Source organism: Agelaius tricolor, unplaced genomic scaffold, assembly GCF_023055355.1.
Source record: "Agelaius tricolor isolate 1412-34295 unplaced genomic scaffold, bAgeTri1.0.p SCAF_16, whole genome shotgun sequence".
Lineage (NCBI taxonomy): Eukaryota > Metazoa > Chordata > Aves > Passeriformes > Icteridae > Agelaius > Agelaius tricolor.
Genome location: NW_027269276.1, coordinates 20,404,544 through 20,426,190, shown reverse-complemented (window position 1 = coordinate 20,426,190; position 21,647 = coordinate 20,404,544). Strand labels below are relative to the sequence as shown.

Below are 21,647 nucleotides of genomic sequence, written 5' to 3'. Positions count from 1 at the left end.
GAGAAGGGGCACTGAAGTGCAGGGCAGCACCTCCATGTGACATCCCATCTCTGCCACTCCATCACCCCTCCCAGCACAGCCCAGCCCTCCCCTGCTGGCTGCATTCTCCACTCCTTGCTGCAAACCAAGGTGCTCCTTTCCCTTCTCTGCTCCTCCCTGAACACCCCTAGGTCCACCTGTCAGTCAGAGGTGGCTCTCTGGTCAGGAGATCCTCAGCTACACACTGAGTTGGCACACAAATTCCTGTCAGTCCAGGCTGTCAAAGCCGGATGTACCTCACACTACCTACTGCACCCACTAAACATCAGATGGACATTTCAGTGCAAACTGTATCCCAAAGAGGCTGAAGGGACATGGTTTTATCAACTGTGCCGCTCTCGCTCCCTTTATTTGTATTCAGTGCTTTAAGGAGACTTAAGAAGCACCACAGTTCCTTTTCTTCTGATGGAAGTCAGCAATTTTTAAAAAACTTTACTGAAACTCCTAAGAACTGATGCTATTTCCTGTTTAATAGGAGGGAAGAGCCAGCAGGAGAAGGGAAGCCCTTCTGTTCCTTTTAATGGCTGCACAGAAAGCCATCACCAGGCTACTGCTATTACCTGCCTACATGACAAGCTGCCAGACCTGCAGATTTATTTTGGTGCAAACTACAGCTTCTTGAGAAATTAATGGAAAAAAATTGCAACCCAACTGTCAGAGAGAGGGAGAGAACTGAAATAAAATCCCTAAGAGCTCTGAAAACAAAAAAGCAAATTCTAATGCTTATCATCTTGTACTGGAAATTAACTGTTAGAGATAGCTGATTAATTTTACTTAAGGTTTCAATTTCTATTCAGCAGGGGATAGGAGGCAGTTTCTGTGGAACCATAAAAGAATGACATTTTAAAGCTGAAAGTTATTCATAGTCTGCATGCACCCTTTTCACACACTGTGAGTAAGAATGCAAAGAGTGAAATACGATTTTTAAACCTTTTGGTTTGTTTGTTTCAATAAGCATAGAAAACTATATACAACAGTGGTCTGTGACACCCTCTAATTAAGTCCTTTCATGAGTACCACAGGTCTGCTTGGAGACAACATATTTTACTTTAATCACCCATTAAAAAAATAACTTGCAGAACTGACGCAGAGCTCACAACCACCAAAACATGAAAAATAGGGTCTAGCAGCAGCTCTGAGCCCCGTGACAGTGACACAGCTCACACGCTGCTGGCACATGGCCTCCCACTCTCTGCAGCCAAGCACAGCTCCCAGGCAGACAGGCTGGAGACCCTCCTGTCCCCTGAAACCCCACAGAGGAGCTCTTACCTTGGGCAATGTCATCCTGCCTTTGCAGGCAGGGCCTCTCAGCCTTGGTCACCTGGGGAGGCTGCTCTGGCTCCTGCTGCTTGTAGAACCTGCCCTCGTTGAACACCTGAGGCAGGTTGGCTGTGTGCACCTGCCGCAGCTGCTCATAGTCGTTCAAAGCTGCTGTCAGGTCCCAGTTCTTGCCTGCAAAACAGCAAAGGAACCCTCAGCTCAGCTCTGTCTGGGGAGCAGCTATCCCCACCACCCACCCTCCTGGGACCCCCCCCAGCCTGTGGCATCCCAACACAGCAGCACTGTCAGAAGAAGTGTCAAAGCCAGCTAACATTGACTAAAAGGCACCATCCACTGCTCTCCTCTCATCCATAAACCCAAAATCTATGACATTTATCACAGGAGGTGATCAAGGCCAGGACCTCCCTTGCTCAGGTTTCAATCAAATGGCTCCAGAAATTAGCAATTTAGGATGAACTCTAAATCCCACTGAGAGGGAGCAATAATTTGTAATTGTGTGGTCGTATTAATAATAAATAATAATTAGGAGCAATGATGGAAAGACAAGAGTGATAGTGTCATAGCCCAAAAGAGTGAGAAACTTTCTTATCTTTCATTTGCAGAACAGCTAAAATGCACACACAAACCCTTTATCTCATACATGAGAGAAAAGTCGCTCTCTTGGAGATTTTAAAAGCCTTTTAGAAAGCAGGTAATAAAGGACAGAGTTCTGTAACAAAACCTGCAGTCAGAGATTCAGCCAGTGTGGCTCCATGTCTGTGGGAGCTGCTTGTGGAACCTGTCAGCACAGAATCCTCTAAAGGATTTGCTTCCACCTTCCACTTCAGTATATTGCTCTGACCAGTAACCACAGAATGCAGCCAACATCCAGAGATGCACAAATCTGTTTAGCACAGGTAGTGAAACAGGACTTTGCGTTCTCAAAAAAATCCATAAAAAAACACATTGAGGTGTCTTCCTGCTATTTTCAAAATAATCCTGCTCAATTAAGATACAGAGATGTCTACCATTCTCCAAGTACGTGTTTCTAATTGGAAAATTAAAAATATTAAATAACAAGAAAGAGAGACCCTACAAGTTACATGAGACTTTCAGAGCATTCCACAAGCACTTTTCCTGGCAATTCAAAAGTAACCTGATTCTGACTAATACATGATTTATTACACCATAGAAGGTTGTTATTTTATGTACTTTGAGAAGCTACATTACCTGAGTAGCAGTTAAAGATAACTTACTTGCTTACACCAAGGAGATAAGCTAAATATAGTACAAAGCAGTTTTAAACAGATAGAAGAAAGTCTTTTACTGTTACAGTCATATCTGTGAAGAACAAAATCCTAACCAAAGAAGGAAAAAACCAGCACAAACAGCTGGTACCTACAGGATTGGGCTAAACTACCTCAGGTTTTGAAGTACTTAAAAACCTCTGAAAGGGGAATTGGTATGAGCAAGAACGTTATCTAGCTCCTGAGCAGACTGTAATATAAACCACCACATGAGCCACACAGAATTGTTCTGTAATGCTGTAATTGCCTATTAGAAAGTCTGTAGGAAAATATGTAAATTCAGTGAAAATTGTCAGAGATACTGGAACAAGAACTTCAGCTATTGCCAGCATTTGTTCCCTAAAAAGCCCACGTAGAGTGAATGGCTGTAATCCAGTCAGGGCTCTGCTCTAACTTTACACACATCCCAACCAAGTTACACAACCCAAAAAGAGCTAGGAGTGCATTCCCAAAACCAATCAGTGTTTGGAGTAAGAACTGCTTTTCTTTGGTTCTGGTTTTAAGAGGCACTTTACACACATTTTAAAATTATTCTTCTCAACCACAAAAACAATAAAGTAAATTTTTTTAAAAAGTAAGTATAATTCTAGGAAATGTAGCTTTAAACACAACATTATTATTCTAGTATTGGCAATGCTACAAACCAAGTGTTATGTGACCCCCCAGGAACATCCTGGATTCATTGAGTACAGATCCCTGAGCACCAGACCTGCAGCAGTGGAACACAAACAGCATTTCTCAGGGCATTCCCTGCAGTTCCCCTGCTCAAGATTTTTTCATGTTTAAATTCTGAAGCTAACAAAAATCCCAGTGCATGTGCTGTAAGTGGCTGCAGTGCGACAGGGCTTTGATGTATGTAAGAGGAAAGCAGAAAATCAGCAGACTCACAGAAATCCCACTGGCCTCAGTTTTAAACCAAATGCAATCATCTTATATAAAAGCTCTGTCATAAAAATTACATTGAGCCTTCAGAAAGCAGGCTCACAGTGTGTTCATTTAAAACTGGATTTGCACAGTGGCTCTTGAGTTACGTTCCATGGTACATTGTAGCAACTCAACTTCTAATATAGACTTGAAACCTTACAAAAATTAAAATTTCTATACCTAACACAGAAATATTTGATTTTCAAATCTCTTCATATCCCTGGAGTTCTCCCCATCTCCTGAACAGAAGCACCAATTCAGCACCAAAGCCCTAAACTTCAGAAAACCAACACAGGAAATTATTATTGGACTCACTCTCCCTAAATTTGCTGGAGCCTCCAAGCATTGAAATGCAAGAAAAACATTCAACCAAATTAAAGAATATTCAGCACCTTTCCATCTCCATGAAATAGTGGTTTTGAAAATTAGCCACCCTCACTGACCAGCATAAGTGTTTCCAGCTACCTCTCCACTGGAAAGATGGAAGGTTTTCCCCCTTCGCCCCTCTCCATTTGGTTTACACTTTCACAAGTAAATACAAATGACAAATCTCTTGTTTTTCCCACCACCCATAAAAAAAGATGAGAATTCATCACTTTGGGAGAATTAGCAAAGAAAAATCCTAAGCAAAAATAAAGAAAACTGAAGGCAGCAAAGACAAATAGAGAAGAGAAAGAGAGAAAAAAAGTAAGGGGTTTATGAAAGACTCTGAGAGAAGAAATACAAATAGGTACAAAAATTTAATGCAGTGCAAAAAAATTTTAAAAATTTAACAAATCTAATAAAAAATATGATGTAATTTGTACCACAGGAATAGACTGCAGAAACAAGAGGCAAGCTGGGAACCAATCAAGAAAATTATTAAATTTAGAAATGTCCAGAGTAGATGATCTGAACAAGGATTTCTATCAGTGTGACAAGTAGGTGAGAAAGTTTCAGCTGCAAGGTACTGAGGAAATTAGTGGGGCTTGTGGTTGTGGAGCCTATCTTTCCTCCTTTAAACATTGCATACTAAAAGCTTTTGAATTTCTAAAACTGTATCTTATTACATCACAAACCAAGTTTTGAGAGACAAAAACTCCCTGAGTTATGCTAGGTTGGGAATGACAAAAATAAATTCATATAATATGGCAAACAAACACATCCTGCCCCCCAAAGCCTACAGGGCAGGTCCCTCCTTCCAGTCTTGCCCTTTATCCAACAAGTGGCATTGGCCCCCTGGTTTGGGGCAGACTGTACAGAGTCCCTCTGTCCCTAGAGAAGGGAAAGAGGAAGTCTTCTCCTGAGTTTGTTTGTGTGTGTCTCCCATGCTCTTCTCTGACATCTCCCAGACCCTGCTCCTCACACAACCCTCTCTTCTCTGTCACATCTCTCACTTTCTTTGCCATCTCCTGCACAGGCACCCAAGAGAAAGGGCCAGTCTTTCCTACCCCCACAGAGGTTATGCCTGAAGGACAAGTAACAGGCAATTAATTGATTTTTCATAATTTCATCAATTAATTTAAGTCAAGTAAAAGCTTTTGTTGCAATTTGACAGACAAAACCAACACAGACTATTTTTTAGATTGTCTGCTATGTTTGTTTCACTGTTACTTATCTGATGCACGCTGTTCACTGACTGCTTCTTTGTTTATATGACATATTATTCTATTTTAAAAGGCATTTCAGAGGCATAACAACGTTATTTCAGTGCACACAATCACATCAGATAAGCCACTAGCAGCTCTGGATCAGTAACAATTTGATTGCTCCAAACCAGCACCAACACAGTAGGTTTGCAGGAAAGGCTTCCAGTTTCAAATGGCCAGAGAACATCAGTCAGCAAAAAAGCTGGAGGAGCACAAAGTTGGTTGGAAAACACAGGTAGTGAAATCATTATCAGGGTGCTGGAACCAAATCAACTCACTGACTGAATAGAAAGAACACACTTACTGAGCAATTGCTTCCTGAACAACTATATGTGCTATGGGAGTCAGCAGGTGTGCAATTTAACAACGCTCAAAGGTCTCTGCTTTGAAACAAAGTCTTTCTTGTTCGGAGGAAAAACAACAAAACACACACACACACAAAAATCCCAAAAACCAACCAAACAAAGAACCAAAAGAGAAAAAAAAAAAAAAACCCAAACAAAAAACCCCAAACAAACAAACAAAACAAAAACCCCAAACCAAACAAAAAAAACCCAAAAACAAAAACCAAAACCCCCCAAAAAACAAACAAAAAACCCAAAACAAAACCAAAACAAACAAAAAAGTGCAACTGAGTAGGGAATAGAAGATACACTGTGGCTGATGGCTGGTACTGATGTGTTAGTGTCAGAGATAGCAGACACCTACATAAAAGGGAAATTCAAAAATAAACACAGCTACACTGTGAAGTTTCTGCCCTAAATAATGGTTCCTTGAATAACAACAGGAGGTATTATAAGCCTGAAGAAAAACACAAAGATTTAGATAAAACAATATATGGTCTAAGTAGCCACTTCCTTCCAACTAGATTAGCAGAGGGTTAATAAACAAGGTACTAAAGGACAGCACAACTAGGATTCACCTTAGAAGCATTGATAAAAACACAGACTCCAAGAATGGTTTAGGTTGGAAGGGACCCCAGACATCATTTCATTCCAAGCCTCTGCCACGGGCAGGGACACCTTCCACTGTCCCAGGGTGCTCCAAGTCTTGTCCAACCTTGCCTTGGACACTTCCAGGGATGTGGGCAGCCACAGCTAGTCTGAACAACCTGTGCCAGGGCCTCACCACCCTCACAGGGAAGAGTTTCTTCCCCATATCTAATTAAACCCTGTCCTCTTTACTTTGAAGCCATTCCCTTGTGTTATCACTCAGGCTCCTGTCAAAAGCTCCTCTCCAGCTCTCTTGGAGCCCTTTTAGGTATTGGAACGTGCTCCAAGGTCTTCCCAGAGACTTCTCATCCCCAACAGCCCAAGGGTGTCACAGCAAAGGTGCTCCAGTCCTTTGAGCATCTTCATGGCCTCCTCTGGACATGTCCTGAGAGGTCCATTGGGAGAGCACAGCTGGATGCAGCACTCCAGGTGGAGTGTCACAAGGGCATTCTCCAGTGCTGTAACCCCAGAGCAACATGGTAATATTTAGTCTTTTGGGTTTTTTGCTTTGTACTGTTTTGGCTAAAACATTATAGCTTAGTGGGGTTGTAATAGTTAATAAATCTGTTGTCTTTCACTTCTTAAATCAGGTATAATGAAAACCAAGAGGATTTTATCATTAATTAGTAGGAAAAGCAAACATGCAACTCTTACATCGTTCCCTCCCCCTCTAAACTTTCAAATATCCACCTACTCCAATATGTTAAAAGAATATTTGAAAGATCACCGAAATTCCTGATTTAATGATAAATAAAATACTGGAAAAGATGCAATTTGAGATGTGGAACTAGGAAAGATCTGAATAGTGGGAACCACAAAGAAAGGCAACTTGCAGCAACAACTTGTATAGACAGGACTTCAGCAGAGGAAATGTTCAAAGGGACATGAAACACTGCCTGGAGTGAAACAGGACCAATACAGGGACACAGCCACTATGGGACAGCATCAACTGAGAGGGCAACAAATTAACTTTCAGTTAGAGAAGAATCATCTGAGGAAGGCACTGAGCATCAAGAAAGTATCTATAAGATGCACTGTAAGTGCAACTTGAAGGCAACACAGAAACACCCCAGGCTAATGCAAAGAAGTCTGTTCTTACAAACCAACTCTTAATAAAGCAATCCTCAAGTTCAGTTTAAATGCAGGCACTGCTTCCTGTCTGGCATGAAGTAGATTAACAAATATTTAGAGGCAAAAGGTAAGAAGAACTTCAGATTAGCGGTTTTTTCCTTCTGAAAAACTAATACACAAAACTAGGATAAAATTAGACCATATGCTTTAAAACAAGATTTTATTTTGGTCCATGCTCTCAAAGGCCATTCAAAGCAAGGCCATTTTGTTAACACATGCCTCATTTTCTGCTAGAATGCAAAGTCAGTCCAAACTGAACAGGCAGCTGGAAATGACAGTTTTGCTCCCTGTTTAATGAGACATTAGTAGCAGCTCAGCTTCCTCTTCCCATTGCCAAGCCTTCCACAAGAGAACTAAAAAAGGAACCATCTGAGGGAGAAGAGAATAAGAGACTATTTTTGGGGAGTTAGTTTTGTAAACTCAGTCACATGACAGCACTGTAAATGTCTCTCTCCCTCTCTATAAATTACATGCTTTTCTTTGAATTCTGCTTGTATACATTGTTCTTTTGAGGAGATGTCCCTGTACTGCAGTTCTGTCTTATTCCATGGGGTTAGTCACCTTTCCTGCTCACATTTCATGACTGGAAAGCCAATGCCCCAGTTCCTGAGTTCATGTTCAGCTATATATCCCTCAATTAAGTGCTGTTTGAAGCTGGAAATAGACAGCAGTTATTTTTATATAATGATGAAATGCCACATCATTTATATAAATAAATGAAACCATTTATACAAGGGCAAGTTTTCAGTTAAATACATTATTTCACAAATCCTCCAGTACCTGATGATTGCCCTACACTGTTGGCATTTTAAAGTATTTCATCCTATGCCTTCCCCCTCTGTTCCAGGGGGCACTGCCTGCACACCTGCTGCTCCCTGAAAACTGAGCTGCTTTCTCCTGATTTATCAGTGATCTCTGAGTTCATCCACACCTACAGCCCTGACACAGTGAGCCACATACAGTACAATTTGTTTTAAAGATTAAACTATTTTCTTTAATGGTTTTCTTTCTGTCTTAGGCCACATTTTAAGTAGATTATACATAAACACACCAGCATTACTGTTACTCTATGTGTGAGAGAATCGAGGTGCCAGCCCAGACCATCCAGGAGGGAAAGGGATGTGCCCTCCTTTTTCCTTATTATTGGGGAAGCTGTTGCTCACACAGCTGAAGAGAAATTAATTCTCCACCATGCAGAGTTCTCAGTTTATGCTTAAGAACATTCCCAAAGCTGAGTGAGCCAAAGGAGTTTTCCCAGTGACTAGAAGGTGCCTTGCACACAGAGAGGTGACATCTGGAGAGTCCCGCAGCTGATTTCCTGTTTCCCTGTGACATGAGGCTGATCCACTTCTGAATTCACTCCTGCCCAAAGCAGGGATAGACATGGCTGCCAGCACAGGCTTTTTTCAAACTGTTTTGCTGAGATTGTTGTTTCTGTCACTTGAGTCACATTTATTGTCAAATTGCTCTGTCAATATTAATAACTCAGTTGAGGGGTTTTTTTAGGCTGTTTTTATAGAAATCAGCAAAGGCTGAGAATGAAAGGCTGAAAAGGCAGACCCAGTGAAGGGTCAAAAGACATAATTTCTACTCTTCATCACCTTACATACAGAAGAATGCTTTCAGTTCTTGAGAGCACATAAACAAGGCAAAAACCTCTGGAAGTGGCAAACAACATCTCAGAGATAGGAAATGAAACATGAAAGACTCAGTAAGTAATCATCCAAAAATGAAAGCAAAGCTAGAAAATAACATTTCTAAGTAACAAATGGTTTAGCGCATGTGTGTATAATCCAGTAATACAGAATTGGTACAGCTAATGATACATAATTGAAATTTAGGAATATTAATTTATAATTAATCTGAAATAGCTGTAAGCAGCTTAATAAATATGGAAGTCCAATACTAGACTTTTATACCAGATACTAGCCATGAAAATGTTACATAACTATTATTTTTTAAATCTCTTTGCCTCTTCATTTCAAAAGTAGAATGGACACTTTCTGAAAGATTCATGTCAAGCACAACCAGCAGAATGTTTTCTGAGATAAAGAGACAAGCAGCTGCACTCAGTATAAAGCCCAGCAGAAGAAAACTGCAGGGATTTTACCCAGCAGGATAGGCAAAGTATAGAAACATTAAGTGAGCCAACATTTAGGACAGCTTCTGGCAATGTAGAAAATCTATATGCAACGTATAGATTTTCTAGCTATTTGCACAACAGTCAGTATGTGTTGCTGCTGGGATGAACAACACATACTGTGCACAACTGTGCTGGGGACGTAGCAGGAAATAACCAAAGCAAAACAATTAATATGTTAAAATGATTGGATAAGGAAGCAGAAATTGGTATCCTTGATTATCTACAGTATAGTGAAATTGAGGAAATTTCCCCAGGGATGAACAAAAGAAACAGCATTGGCTCTGAAAAGGAGGTGTTACTCCATAGGAGCACACTATGAAAATTCAGTCTGAACAAGTCATAAAGAGCAAAGGGCCATGGGGTCATACTAGATCTGACCAAAACCTGCAATTTCATGGAAATGAGGCTCTGCACAAGCCTTTTTTGGCTCCAAGTTCACTGTGACCATAATTTTTAGGGCTATCAACAACCAAACCTTGAACATTTTGAGGACTACTTGTGCACACATGTTTTTGAAGTTTGATGATATGGACATCATCATTCCCAAGCCAGGTACAAGGCATTGGCATCACAGGGGGGGGTGGGTTGCTCTTCTGAATATTGTTTATATTATTGTTAAGGAGCTACTCCATGGGTTTCAATGCTGTGAGGGCAGCAGTCCCCGTCATGCCTTTTTTAAACAAATGAAAAACCACTCTATCAATTACTGCCTCCCAGCACAAGATATGACCAGTGTTAGAAGCTGTTACACCAAATGTAGCTACAGCCACAAGTGCTGAAATGGTTGTCTGAGCACATGTTGTTCGGAACTAGCAACAATCCCTTTTACTTTGAGAAATTCCTGTGTAGGAGGAAATTATTTGGGGCAGATGCATATGTCTATTAGCCTGTCAGAATAATTAGATTGTTTATGGCTTATTTCTTGTTAGTATGCTCAATGCAGATCTATTCATCTACAGAAATGAGAAGTACAACACAAAGAAACTCTATTCGATATTTATTTGAAAGCATTGCTCTTTATAGAAAGGACAAAAGGTAAGTAACTCTTCTGAAAGACCTCTGATATGTAGGAACCCTTTGAAATTTTGCCAATACTCCATCAGCACAATATCTGACAATCTGTCCTGATATAGCTGAGAAAAAACTTCTCATGTTCTTTTTCTAAAAGACCATCAGACTAAGACAGACTCTAGGCGAGAATGACAGGTTGATCAAATCAGTCAGACAAAACAGAGGGCTCTTAAATATAGCAAGCCTATGCTAATATTCCTTGCTAGGCATTCCAAGGTTTTATTTCATGTACCAGATGACTTGGGAAATGCTGCAGAATTGTGTGCATCTCTGTGTTAATAATCTATCATGTCTTATTACTAAAACACCCAGAGTAAAGGAAGAACTTACCACAAAATGAAAAACTTTCAGCATAAAGTGAAACAGCTCTTGCAAAAAGGAGATACATAAAACAAGGTATACTTTCATGTCTGATGAAGCTGTTCAGTTACTTTGATTTAACACAATTTCTTAGAGCACATTAAAATAAAAAAAATAAAGCAAACCCCAAACCTCTCAGGAGGCAAGTTCAGTATGGAAGTTTTAAGCCCACAGAACCACCTTGCAATTTGCAGATACCATCTACGCCTTTCCAACTCTCCCATCTTCACAATTATTATTAGCCCAACACAAGAAGAAATGAACAAACCCAGCTGTTATGAAATGCTCTCAAATATCAATGGTGTCTTTCCACTTTTAAGCCTATAAACCTAAAACAACTAAAACAGAATGAATAAATAGACAGTTATTTTTCTGATACAGCTTCTTAGTTGTTTTTCAACCTAGCCACTTGGCTCCCATGCTGTAAAGTTCAGGTATGCATATTAACCACTGGGAGCCAAAAATACCTCTGGTATCTCTATCACTGTACAGTAAATCCATTTCAGACTAAATACAGTGACTGGAGAAACTTTTATAACTACTTTCAGGCAGCTGAATATGAAAATTCAGCTAAAGTCTCCTCCCTTCTCTCACTGGCACGTAAACATATAGGGCTTGGCTCTTAGTAACTTAAAACACAGCAATCTAATACTAAGAAGTTTTTAAGAGTTCTGTTAAAACACCTGCCTTAGTATAATCTATGGTCAGCTTATTACAAGAGCTGTCTTGGTAAAAATACCAAGAAATATCTGTTTCCTTGGACCAGAGCTCTCTTGTTATGACTGGCTCTTGGTTTAAGCAAGCAGTGAGCACAGGAAATGGTAGGGTCCAAGAAGTTTACCTTCTAGTAAGTCTCTGGCCAGACCTGGTTCTGCCCCTGTGGACCGAACAAAGTCTGACAGGACTGCATCCATATCAAGAGTCATGTGATCATTCAGAGGTGCTGCCAGACATGCAGCAGGAGTTGGACTCACCGGCTGGCTAAAAGGTCTCCATCTGCCAAGGAGAAAAAGAAACAGGGTTTCGAATATACTCCCAGGTGACATAAACCACATTTTTCCTCTATTCCCTAAACAAGACTATTAAAAAAGCTTGCAGCATATTAAAATATACAGCGTTTGTCATCCATCTCTGCCTTAGCCTGGAGCTGCTGGTCACTCACACTGGAAGGTTTTCTCTATCCTAATATTTCATATTTTTATTGATTTTTCTTACGTGCAACTCATAAATAGCTTTGCAACTTGACTCCAATTCAGCTAAACATAAGATTGGTTTATTAAAAGCACAATCACCAGATCATTGTCACTGCTCATAAACTGAAGTTTAGCAAGGATTTAAATGTCTAGAGCTCTTCTGCCTTACTAATACTAACACACACACAGCAGGGCTTAGGATTTGTTCCTTTATTTGCCTTGCAAATACAGCTTCTGTAATTTATAGATTCTCTGCTGTGCTGAGTCTGGCTGGGATGGAGTTAATTTTCTTCTTTCATTTTCTAGAACTGTGGCTAAACCAATGTTCATAGTAGCTGATAATACAGTACTTTATGAGGTTTCTTTGTTTTATTTCCTTTTATTGGTGACCATGGCTGTAGCTGCTGAACAATTTTTACTATGTTTATGAGCAGTCTGTGGGGGACAATCTTACCAGGGTGCTCTCCTGGTGGCACAATCACCCAGGGAGCTGTTAGGAAGCAGATCATATTTTGCCCCAAGTGAAATGTGACAATGTCTCACATGGGAATTCTTCCTGCCAAATCCATGGCCAACAAAAAAATATGCCTGCTCTACTGCATTTTGCATCTTCTTTTCATTTCTGAAAATAGAAATCTTTTCCTTCTAGGCAATGCTCTTTACAAACATAAAATAGAAATTAAAGCAGTCACCACAAGAGGAGTTCATGCCAGGCAAGCTATTAAAACAGCTGGAATTTAAAACACAGTCATCCTAAGCATATTTCCATACTTCAACCATGCCTGCCTGCTGCTGAAACAGTGCAAAGCAAAGAAAACAGGAGGAAATTGAACAATACACAAGGTAAGGAAAAGCATATGTTTTACTTTTATGCTTGTTATTCACTGGCCAAAGTTTACCTTTGAGTATGAATTGGATTTTTCCCATTGATTCCTCCTCACAGCCTCAGTTGCAACTTTACCTCGTGCCAAGGGTAAGGTCTGGCACGGAGATTTTCTATTGGCAGCAGATGATGTTGGTTGGCTCTTGCTTGCACCACAGCTAGGAAAATAAACTGTGAAGGAAATTGGAATCCAATTAATTTCACTGTCCCCCACATGAAACAGTCCTTTCCTACTTCATGTTGCACATTACCTGGTTATACTTAGCCTGAAAAATGGAATGCCTTTGCTTTCTTAGACATTGCCTTTTTCTGCAAGTACATGTCCCTGCTACAATGCAAACACCATTTACCTTCTGCCTCAGGAGGGTGGGGTCCTTCTCAGCCTCATCCATGGGGACTGGCCGCTAAAACCAACTTAGTCCAACAAACTAAGTTTGTGGGATATAAAGTCACAGAATCATAGAATTGTTACAGTTGGAAGATACATTTAAGATCAATGAGGCTTGAAAAGACATCTGAGATGATCAAATCCAACCCATGACCTGACACCACTTTATCAACTAGACCATGGCAACAAGCACCATGTCCAGTCTTTCCTTTAACATCTCCAGGGACTGTGACGCCACCACTTCCCTGAGCAGCCCATTCCAATTTTCATCAAGAAATTCCTCCTGATGTCCAACCAGAACCTCCCCTGGAGCACCTTAAAGCCATGTGCTCTTATCCTGTCACTGTTGCGTGGGAAAAGAGAGTAACACCTGTCTCTCCCCAGCCTTCTTTCAGGCTAGAGCAATCAGGTGCCCCTCAGCCCCTTTTTCTCCAGGCTAAACAACTCAAGCTCCCTCACAGCTCCTCACCAGACCTGTGCTGCTGGATACCAATTCCATGTTTTCCAGGACAAAGGTAGATTACACTGCTGCTAATTCTACCCACTTCATACTCTTTAGGCCTCTACACTGTTCCACTGCATGTTTCACATCTTTTATACTATTTATACAAGTCTATCATTATGTTTGGGCCACATGAGGATAGCAGGGGAGGTGATCTTTTCCCCTCTATTCAGTCCTGGTGAGACTTATCTGGAGTATTATGTCCATTTCTGGATCTGAAACAAAGAATGACATGGACATATTGGAGTGAGTTCAGTGAAGGACCACAAACTGCAGTGGATCACCCCTGTGCAAGGAAAACATTTCTAAAGGGTAATCCTAATGAAAGTGTAGTAACAGAAGGAAAGCTGGAAATATTGAGGAAACTAGTTAAAAAGGAATGCAGATATTTTGAAAAGAGAACTACCTTAATGGATTATGGCCAAATTTGACATCTAAGCTCTGTTTGAACTGAATCTGTTCTAATGCAAATGCAGGACAAAAATGCTACTTTTATTCTTAACAAAGACTCATACATAGACGCACTGTACTCAACAGCACTAATCTGTACAAAAAGATCACCAGAAACTGAACACAACTAATTTCTTTAGTGACTACAAGAAAGATTGAAATTAATCTTAGCCAGCAGGATGGAAACATATGGATCAAACTAAAGGAACCTTCCAGAGATGATACAAAGCATTGGTGCATTTCAGACCACCACCAGAAGTGACTCAGTAGTATAATGAGTGTTAATTTAAATGCACCAGCTGGGCCCTCAAGTACAGTCACTGTGTGGGGGCTGGAGTGCTCATAAGTTTGGGGAGCTGAAGTGTATCAGCTTGGAGAAGCCAATTCATGAGTTGTCTCAAAATCAGCATTACTTCAGTATTTTAAACAGTAAAATAGACATCCTTCTCAGAGCAAAGAATAACCAATCTCGGCATTTATGATGTCACCATCACCTCAAAATTACCGCATAGAATCTACACTCTGGAAGCAGCAGAGTTAGCAGGATCCTCTCTGCATGCATTTAAACTAACACTGGTTTCTTCCCTATGGAAGTTGTTTGCTCAGGCCTCTAGAATTTAGATTTAAAAAAAACCAAACAAAACAACAAGAAAAAACCCAACAGAAAAAGTCTTAAAATATTATCTTTGCCAGTAAACTACTATCAGCTGTTAAAACCCACTGAGATGGAAGTGTAATAAGTAAGCAAAAAAGAAAATAAATTATAAATTCCAGAGGAGGCAGTGACTCAGAAGGCAGGTGGCTCTCAGACCCATTTCTCCCCAGATGGATTTGGTCTCTCCACACCTAAGGAACCATCAGCACCACCTTTGCTCTCAATGGCTTGTCAGAGCATTAACACAACTTACACTTCAAATACACACACGGAGCAGATCTTACACAATTATTCAACTCACACCACTCCTGTGGGTAACACTACAGACACACACATAGACACCTGCAGTTTTCATTTCTAATGTGTCACACACGACACACAAATGTCAATTGGAACTGAATGGATATTGACACATATTGGCCATCAAAACACAGGAAGACCTTGGTTTTCACTCACTTTCTGGCCAAACTTCTTCCCTAAAACATTTCTAAACAGCACAAATACAAGAGGCAGTGAAATCAGATAATTTGTTTTATATTATAAGAAAAATAATTTTAAAAGTATTTAAAGAGGAGATACTGATTCATTTGAAATGTTAAGATGAGCTAATAGGACTTGAAATCAATTTAGTACAATCTCAGTTGTATTTGATCTTTTCTTCTCCTTCAAGTACCTCTCTCTCAAAGCTGAGCCATACTTGGAGGTGAACAGTCTTCACCTGAACATAAATTTAACTTCTTCAAAAGCAAACGGCTTCACCCAGTTAAATGACATGAAGGGTTTTTTCTCTAAAGAAGCTTAAAGAGATGCACAGGGCTAACTAATGAAGCAAAAGCAATCATGTTAAAACAAATCCCATCCCATGCATCCAGAACAGACACAGCTGACAAAACCTAAGTGAGGAACAGAGAGAAAACAGCACCCACTGGACAAAGCCTCAGGAAGACAGAATGACTAAGCTGCAACTAAGATCTTTCACTTTCCTCATTTTCAAAGAAAGGATGAAATAAGCACTATCAGTAAGAGGCACAGTCTTGGTGCTCTGGGAAACCAATGGAGGGAGACACCCAACAATTGCATTAAACCAGTTCCCCCAGGCTCTTTTTATGTCCCTGCAGTGTGACAGAGCTCAGGGCCTGTTGAACATCCCTGCTGGCTCTCAGCAGCTCCGCCAAGGCACACAGGTGCAGCCAACTCCCAGGTAGGTGCAATGTTCCTGCTGCCTGACTGCCTGGGAAGGCAGAAAGACCCTCTTTGTGCATAATTTGAGGTTCTGAAAGTAATTCTTTCTGAAAGGTCACAATTGTAGGAAGTGCCATAATTCTACAATCTTAACAGTATTATGGAATTAAACCACCCTTTATTAGGTTAAACTATTAAGCAGAAATCTATAATTAAACAATCAATTTCAGTGGAGAAGATTTGTTTAGGAGAACAGCAGCTTTAAGGGAAGTGGTAGTTAATGCAGGCTACATAAGAAAGTGGAGATGGTATTTTTTCTGCTAACTGGATTAAAAGGCATTAGTTGAAGAAGCCAAATCGATGATAATTACCTAAAGAAAAGGTTACTGTGAACTAGACCTGATGGCAAAGTGGGGAATTTATATGTTAAAATGTGGACTCTCAAAACACAGTAAAATTACAAGACAGCATTTGGTGAGGGGTATCTACCTTCTCAAGTCTAAAATATCAGTTTGGAACAAAAGGAGACCAACAAAAAAGACAAAAAGTAAAAGTTCAAATCAGACATCATTACTAAGGTTTAATCTACACAATGGAACTCAGGAAAATTAACCCAATTAATTTGATTGGATTTGTCTATATCCATTCCTTTGCAAACACTTTCATTTGTGAATAAAATGCTGGCCTTAATTTGGTTTGGCTCATCTTGCCTTCGAAGTGAGTTAAACTGAATTCACTGGAGACCATTTTAATTATGAATAGATAGTGCACACAGGGACTTGGTGGCACTTAAGCTGCCCTCTTTAAATTCCTGCATTTAGTTGATTTGCATCAATTTTCCCTGGTATCTTGTGTAGACAATCCTGAACATTAGACACAGAGGTGGAAAAAACAGAGAAAGAAAGAAAGAAGCTTTGCTGAAGAATCCTCAGCTCTGTGGGAACCATCAAAGAACAGCTGTCCAAGAGAACTGTTCAAGTACATCAAGTCTAGTTCTAGGATAAATACCATCAAGGTTCAGGGACCAACTAGGAAGTATTTTGAAAATGCAGGTACATTGCAATTTTCAGAAATGCTACTTAAAGTGTCTACCATTTGCTTACATATTTGAATTATTTCAAGATAGAGCTATAATGAAGGACACAACTAAAGTATCTTTAGATGTGATTTTTACAACTGTATTTTCATGGACCTTCAGAGGTTTTCATAACACCATTTTTCCTACTTAAGAGTGATTACCTTCTCAGAAGGAAAAAATGTCACAGATAAACAAGAAGTCCATAGAAACAGGAGTCCTGAACTGGAATAAACCAAGCAAGAGACAGTCTTTTCAGGTAAGGATCTCCTACACCCCTGCTTCAGTATTTTTGCAGGACAAAACACCACCTATAGTATTTTTTTTCCAAACAAGAAAACATGATATAGATAACAAGATAAAACAAGATATGAATGAATGTATGAATGTATGTATGAATGAATGTAAGTCAATTACTATGTTGCTCTTATTTTATTCACAAGGGCCCTCATAGTGTGGTAACTGTATTCTAACAAAGCAGCTGTGTAAAGGATAAATAAGCCACTGATAAAGCCGAAATTTCTCTGAAACAAATACCTTGATTTTAAAACCAATTCAAGTATTAATTATTCTTTCATCTATGAGAGTGATAAAGAAGTAGGCAGCATTATACTGCACTGAAAAAATGACAATTAGGCTTTCAGATGATAATCTGAGGCCTCTTATTAAACACAGTTTCATTAAGTAACATATATCTCCTTTAGTAGAATATATCTTCAAAGAAGCAACATGAACAAACTAGATTACTTCCTCATTTGGAATTTTTTCCTTTTTTTTTCCCCCATCATTTTCCTTTTTTTTTCCCCCATCATTTTCCTTTTTTACAAATTGGTCCTGATACAGCAAGAAGATCTTCTACCTAAATACTGAATATTTTTCTCCAAATGCCATCCTTTTTTTAACATAGAAGCTATGCTGGCCAAAACTCTAATCTGAACACAGCCTTCTCTCTCAAAACATCTATCATGTACTCTGCCTGCATAAAATTAACTTCAGTGCATGAAAAGCAAGCATTCTGAGCAGCCATTTTTGGATATCTATAACGTGGAGTTTAATTACTTTTTTCCAAGTCGGCCTTGCATGAGGAGTGACCCACTCGGGCCTGTGGGCACCACAAGCAGCCTTCAGCTCCACAGCCACCACCAGCAGCTGAACCCCTCGCAGTTCTGCTTTCTGAGCTCTTTACCCCCCTGTTTCTCCACTGCGACGTCTGAAATCAATCGTCATAGCAACAGGAGGCTGAGCCTTCATTTGCACGGCAGATCAGCGTCCCGATCAGCCGCTGTCAGCGGGGCCTGACCCCGCTGCGCGGAGCCCGCTCCTGAGGGGACAGCCAGGTGACACCGGAGCGGCGGGCTCAGCCCAAGCCCTGCCCTGAGGGGACAGCCGGGTGACACCGGAGCGGCGGGCTCAGCCCAAGCCCTGCCCTGAGGGGACAGCCGGGTGACACCGGAGCGGCGGGCTCAGCCCAAGCCCTGCCCTGAGGGGACAGCCGGGTGACACCCAGCTAACACCGGAGCCGCGGGCTCAGCCCAAGCCCTGCCGGCGCTCCCCGCCTGCTCTGGTGCCGCTCAAGAACCACGAGCGGCTGCAGCAAAGCTGCCCTGCCCAGATTAGCGCTCCTGGGTCCCGAGCTGTAAATAGACACACACAGCTGATTAAAGCTACCATTAAACAAGTGGTTAATTTGACTTACAATAGACTTTAAATAAGAGTTCCTTGAGGCAGGTGTTGGATGGGTGTTATGCTCTTGGGTTTTGGTGAGGAAAAGAATCCATTTTTGCCACAGTAGAAGGTATGAATAAGCAAAATTTTGTCCCCTGAGAAATCTGGAAGAAAAAAAGAACAGTAGTATATTAATCATTACACTTATGCTATTTGAATAATAATAACTGCCAAAATAGTCTTTACCTTTGACCTTAGAAGCCTAATGGATATTTCTCTTAATACAGATAAATTACCACATACAGTAATTTGCATTAAGAATGCAAAATTCTTGGGCACAACCCAGACAATTAATAAAAAAAGAATTATGAATGTACAAAAATATCCTTACGGCTCTCCTACATGAAAATGGCAACTTGCATTTGGAATTTCTTTTAAGACTTCTTTGTCCTAAGACTCATCAAATACAGCTTTGAAAGTTTTCTTCTCTTAAGCTTCCAAAATCTGAAGCAATGAACTAATGAAGAGATATCCAGCAGACTCAAGCCACTCTTTTGATGAAAATAAAGAGACAAGCACATGAAGAAGGAAGGAATACCATTTCATAGGGTCTATTTATTTTTAAAAGATACAGCAGTTCCCTTTCCATATAATCTACTCCCATCTCCCAAGAATAAATCCTGCAGTTTGCAAATGCAGAATGCGATTACTATAAGCTTCACCTTATTATTCTAAAAGGCATTTACAATCAGTTTTATTGTTTCTGGTTTTTTAATCCATTCACAAAATTCATACAGTTGTAACTGGGCTCAACCCCACTAAAATCAGGATTTAACAGCCCAAATCTTTTTATGATGGAAAACATTCCTTCTGATAATGCTTTTAAAACAGGCAAAACTATAAAAAGGTCCACAATGTTATGAGTTTTTGAGAATTAGGATATGAAAACAGAACATAACATTATTTCTTGCTATTTCCTAAAATACATACACAAGTAACCAAATCTCAGTAGATAATAGTTCCTATGCAAAAACTCTCAAATGTCTGTGTGACAGCTCAGCTGTAACATGAGTTAAGTACCTCAATTAACAAGTATTAACTTACCCAACTCTTAACTCAGGTGCATGTGAACTAACATACAGGAGTTAATAAGAGTCCTACTGGTTTTTTTTTTTTCCCTTCACTATGGCATATTTTCAGGCAAGAAACATAAATATGACCAAAGTATTATCTTCAATTCTTTTTTGGAAATCACTTATGGATGTAGCACACCACAGATACCCTCACACTGAAGTAGATTATGTCAAAGTTTGTAACATCATAAAAAGCTTAATTCCATACATTGCAAAGGAAATGCAGTCAAACCACATTCGCCTGTGACCCACTCTTTATCACCCTCAGGGAACTTAAAAATAACTGTAAAACCCTCAACTTACAGAAGCAACTTTAAATAACTCTTAACACTTTGAAGGGTACTTGGACCGCAGGGGACAGAAATAATCATCAAGTGTGAATATGCCTCCACATTTCCAGCTATACAATATTCACAAACTGAAATATCCACACTAAGAAACTCCCCTTAGCTTCGGGTAATAACTAAAAACTCTGATATCCAGCCCTCAAAACTGAATGATGATGCTTCTGCTAAGGGGTTTGTAACTGTTATCATTGCCCTGGAAATAAACAAGCAAAGTCGATTCCTTTTTTCAACACATGTTAACAAACAGTGATCAAAACATTTTTATAGCTTTGTTCAACACATCTGCTGCACAGAGTAATAAACACTTTCCAACACTCAGGCAACTTCTGTTCAAAGAGGACTCAACTTATGTACTTGCAGTAATTTTATTTTATTATATCACAATTTACCATTTAAAATTAAAAAAAATATTTCATTTAGCTTGCACTTGTAAATAAGTTATCTAAAATATTACCCTGGATACTGTAATGATCAGGACACAAAGACATAGCACACATACTCAAAACCCTTTTCAGCCCTTCTCACACGTGCATTGGAGCTTCAGCAGTTTAAGATCAACCCTAAATACTGCTTACCCTGCTGTATTCCCCTGTAAAGTGGACCAAGAAACCAAAGAATTCTCCCTATACGACCCCAACTTGGTCTGTGACAAACTACATGAAGATATAAAAGCTCAGAATAAAATTATCATGAGATATGAAAAGGTTCAGGATGGAATTTCAATTGCAATTCTGTCATCATTCTGAGCACAAATTTTGAATTTATCTTTTTACCTTTGCATGGTCCCTGCAACAGCTTCTGTGTGAAGTTAGCACAGAAAATGAAACGCAGACTGAAGATGCTACATACATATTGCAAACCAACAACTCCATCTCCAACAGGTCTTTTGAAGGTAAGAGTCTGAGACAGAATCAACTGAGGCCAGAGATCAGAGATGTTCTCTGTTAAGAATGAATAGCCACATTAACTCTCATTTTCCCCCTTTTTTATCTGACATTTCAAAGCAGTCACTAACAAAGAGCTGAAGAAGCTTTCTCCACTCAGTTTCTAGAAATACCTCAATTCTCTCCCAAGACTCTCATGCACTGCTTGTTCTGAACTCAAAAGGGGTTCCATTTTCCACTTCTGACACAGGCTTCAGATACTTCCTACAATTTTCTCAGCAGCTTTGGATCAGCTGCACAGTGCTGAAAACCTCTGGCCATACTCTGTTAAATGTGGATCAGCATCTCCCCAAGCAAGAGCACATCTCAAGTGTGTGCTTGCTTCCATTATTTCTGTTACATACATGAACACTGAACTAGCTGTAAGTCCAGACA

At 40.0% G+C, this 21,647-nt stretch overlaps 1 protein-coding gene across 10 annotated transcripts in view; it reads right to left on the bottom strand.

Annotated features, from left to right (window-relative positions):
* The window catches only part of OTUD7A (OTU deubiquitinase 7A), a 108,728-nt gene that overhangs the window by 33,193 nt on the left and 53,888 nt on the right, over positions 1 to 21,647 (bottom strand). For all 10 annotated transcript variants that reach the window (XM_071442048.1, XM_071442042.1, XM_071442047.1 and 7 more), the window contains 4 exons: positions 18,880 to 19,012; positions 12,948 to 13,102; positions 11,697 to 11,851; positions 1,309 to 1,491 (listed from right to left, as the gene is read on the bottom strand). In XM_071442048.1, the coding sequence (XP_071298149.1) occupies positions 1,309 to 1,491; positions 11,697 to 11,781 (268 nt within the window). In that variant the 5' untranslated portion in view covers positions 11,782 to 11,851; positions 12,948 to 13,102; positions 18,880 to 19,012. The remainder of the gene's footprint in view (positions 1 to 1,308; positions 1,492 to 11,696; positions 11,852 to 12,947; positions 13,103 to 18,879; positions 19,013 to 21,647) is intronic.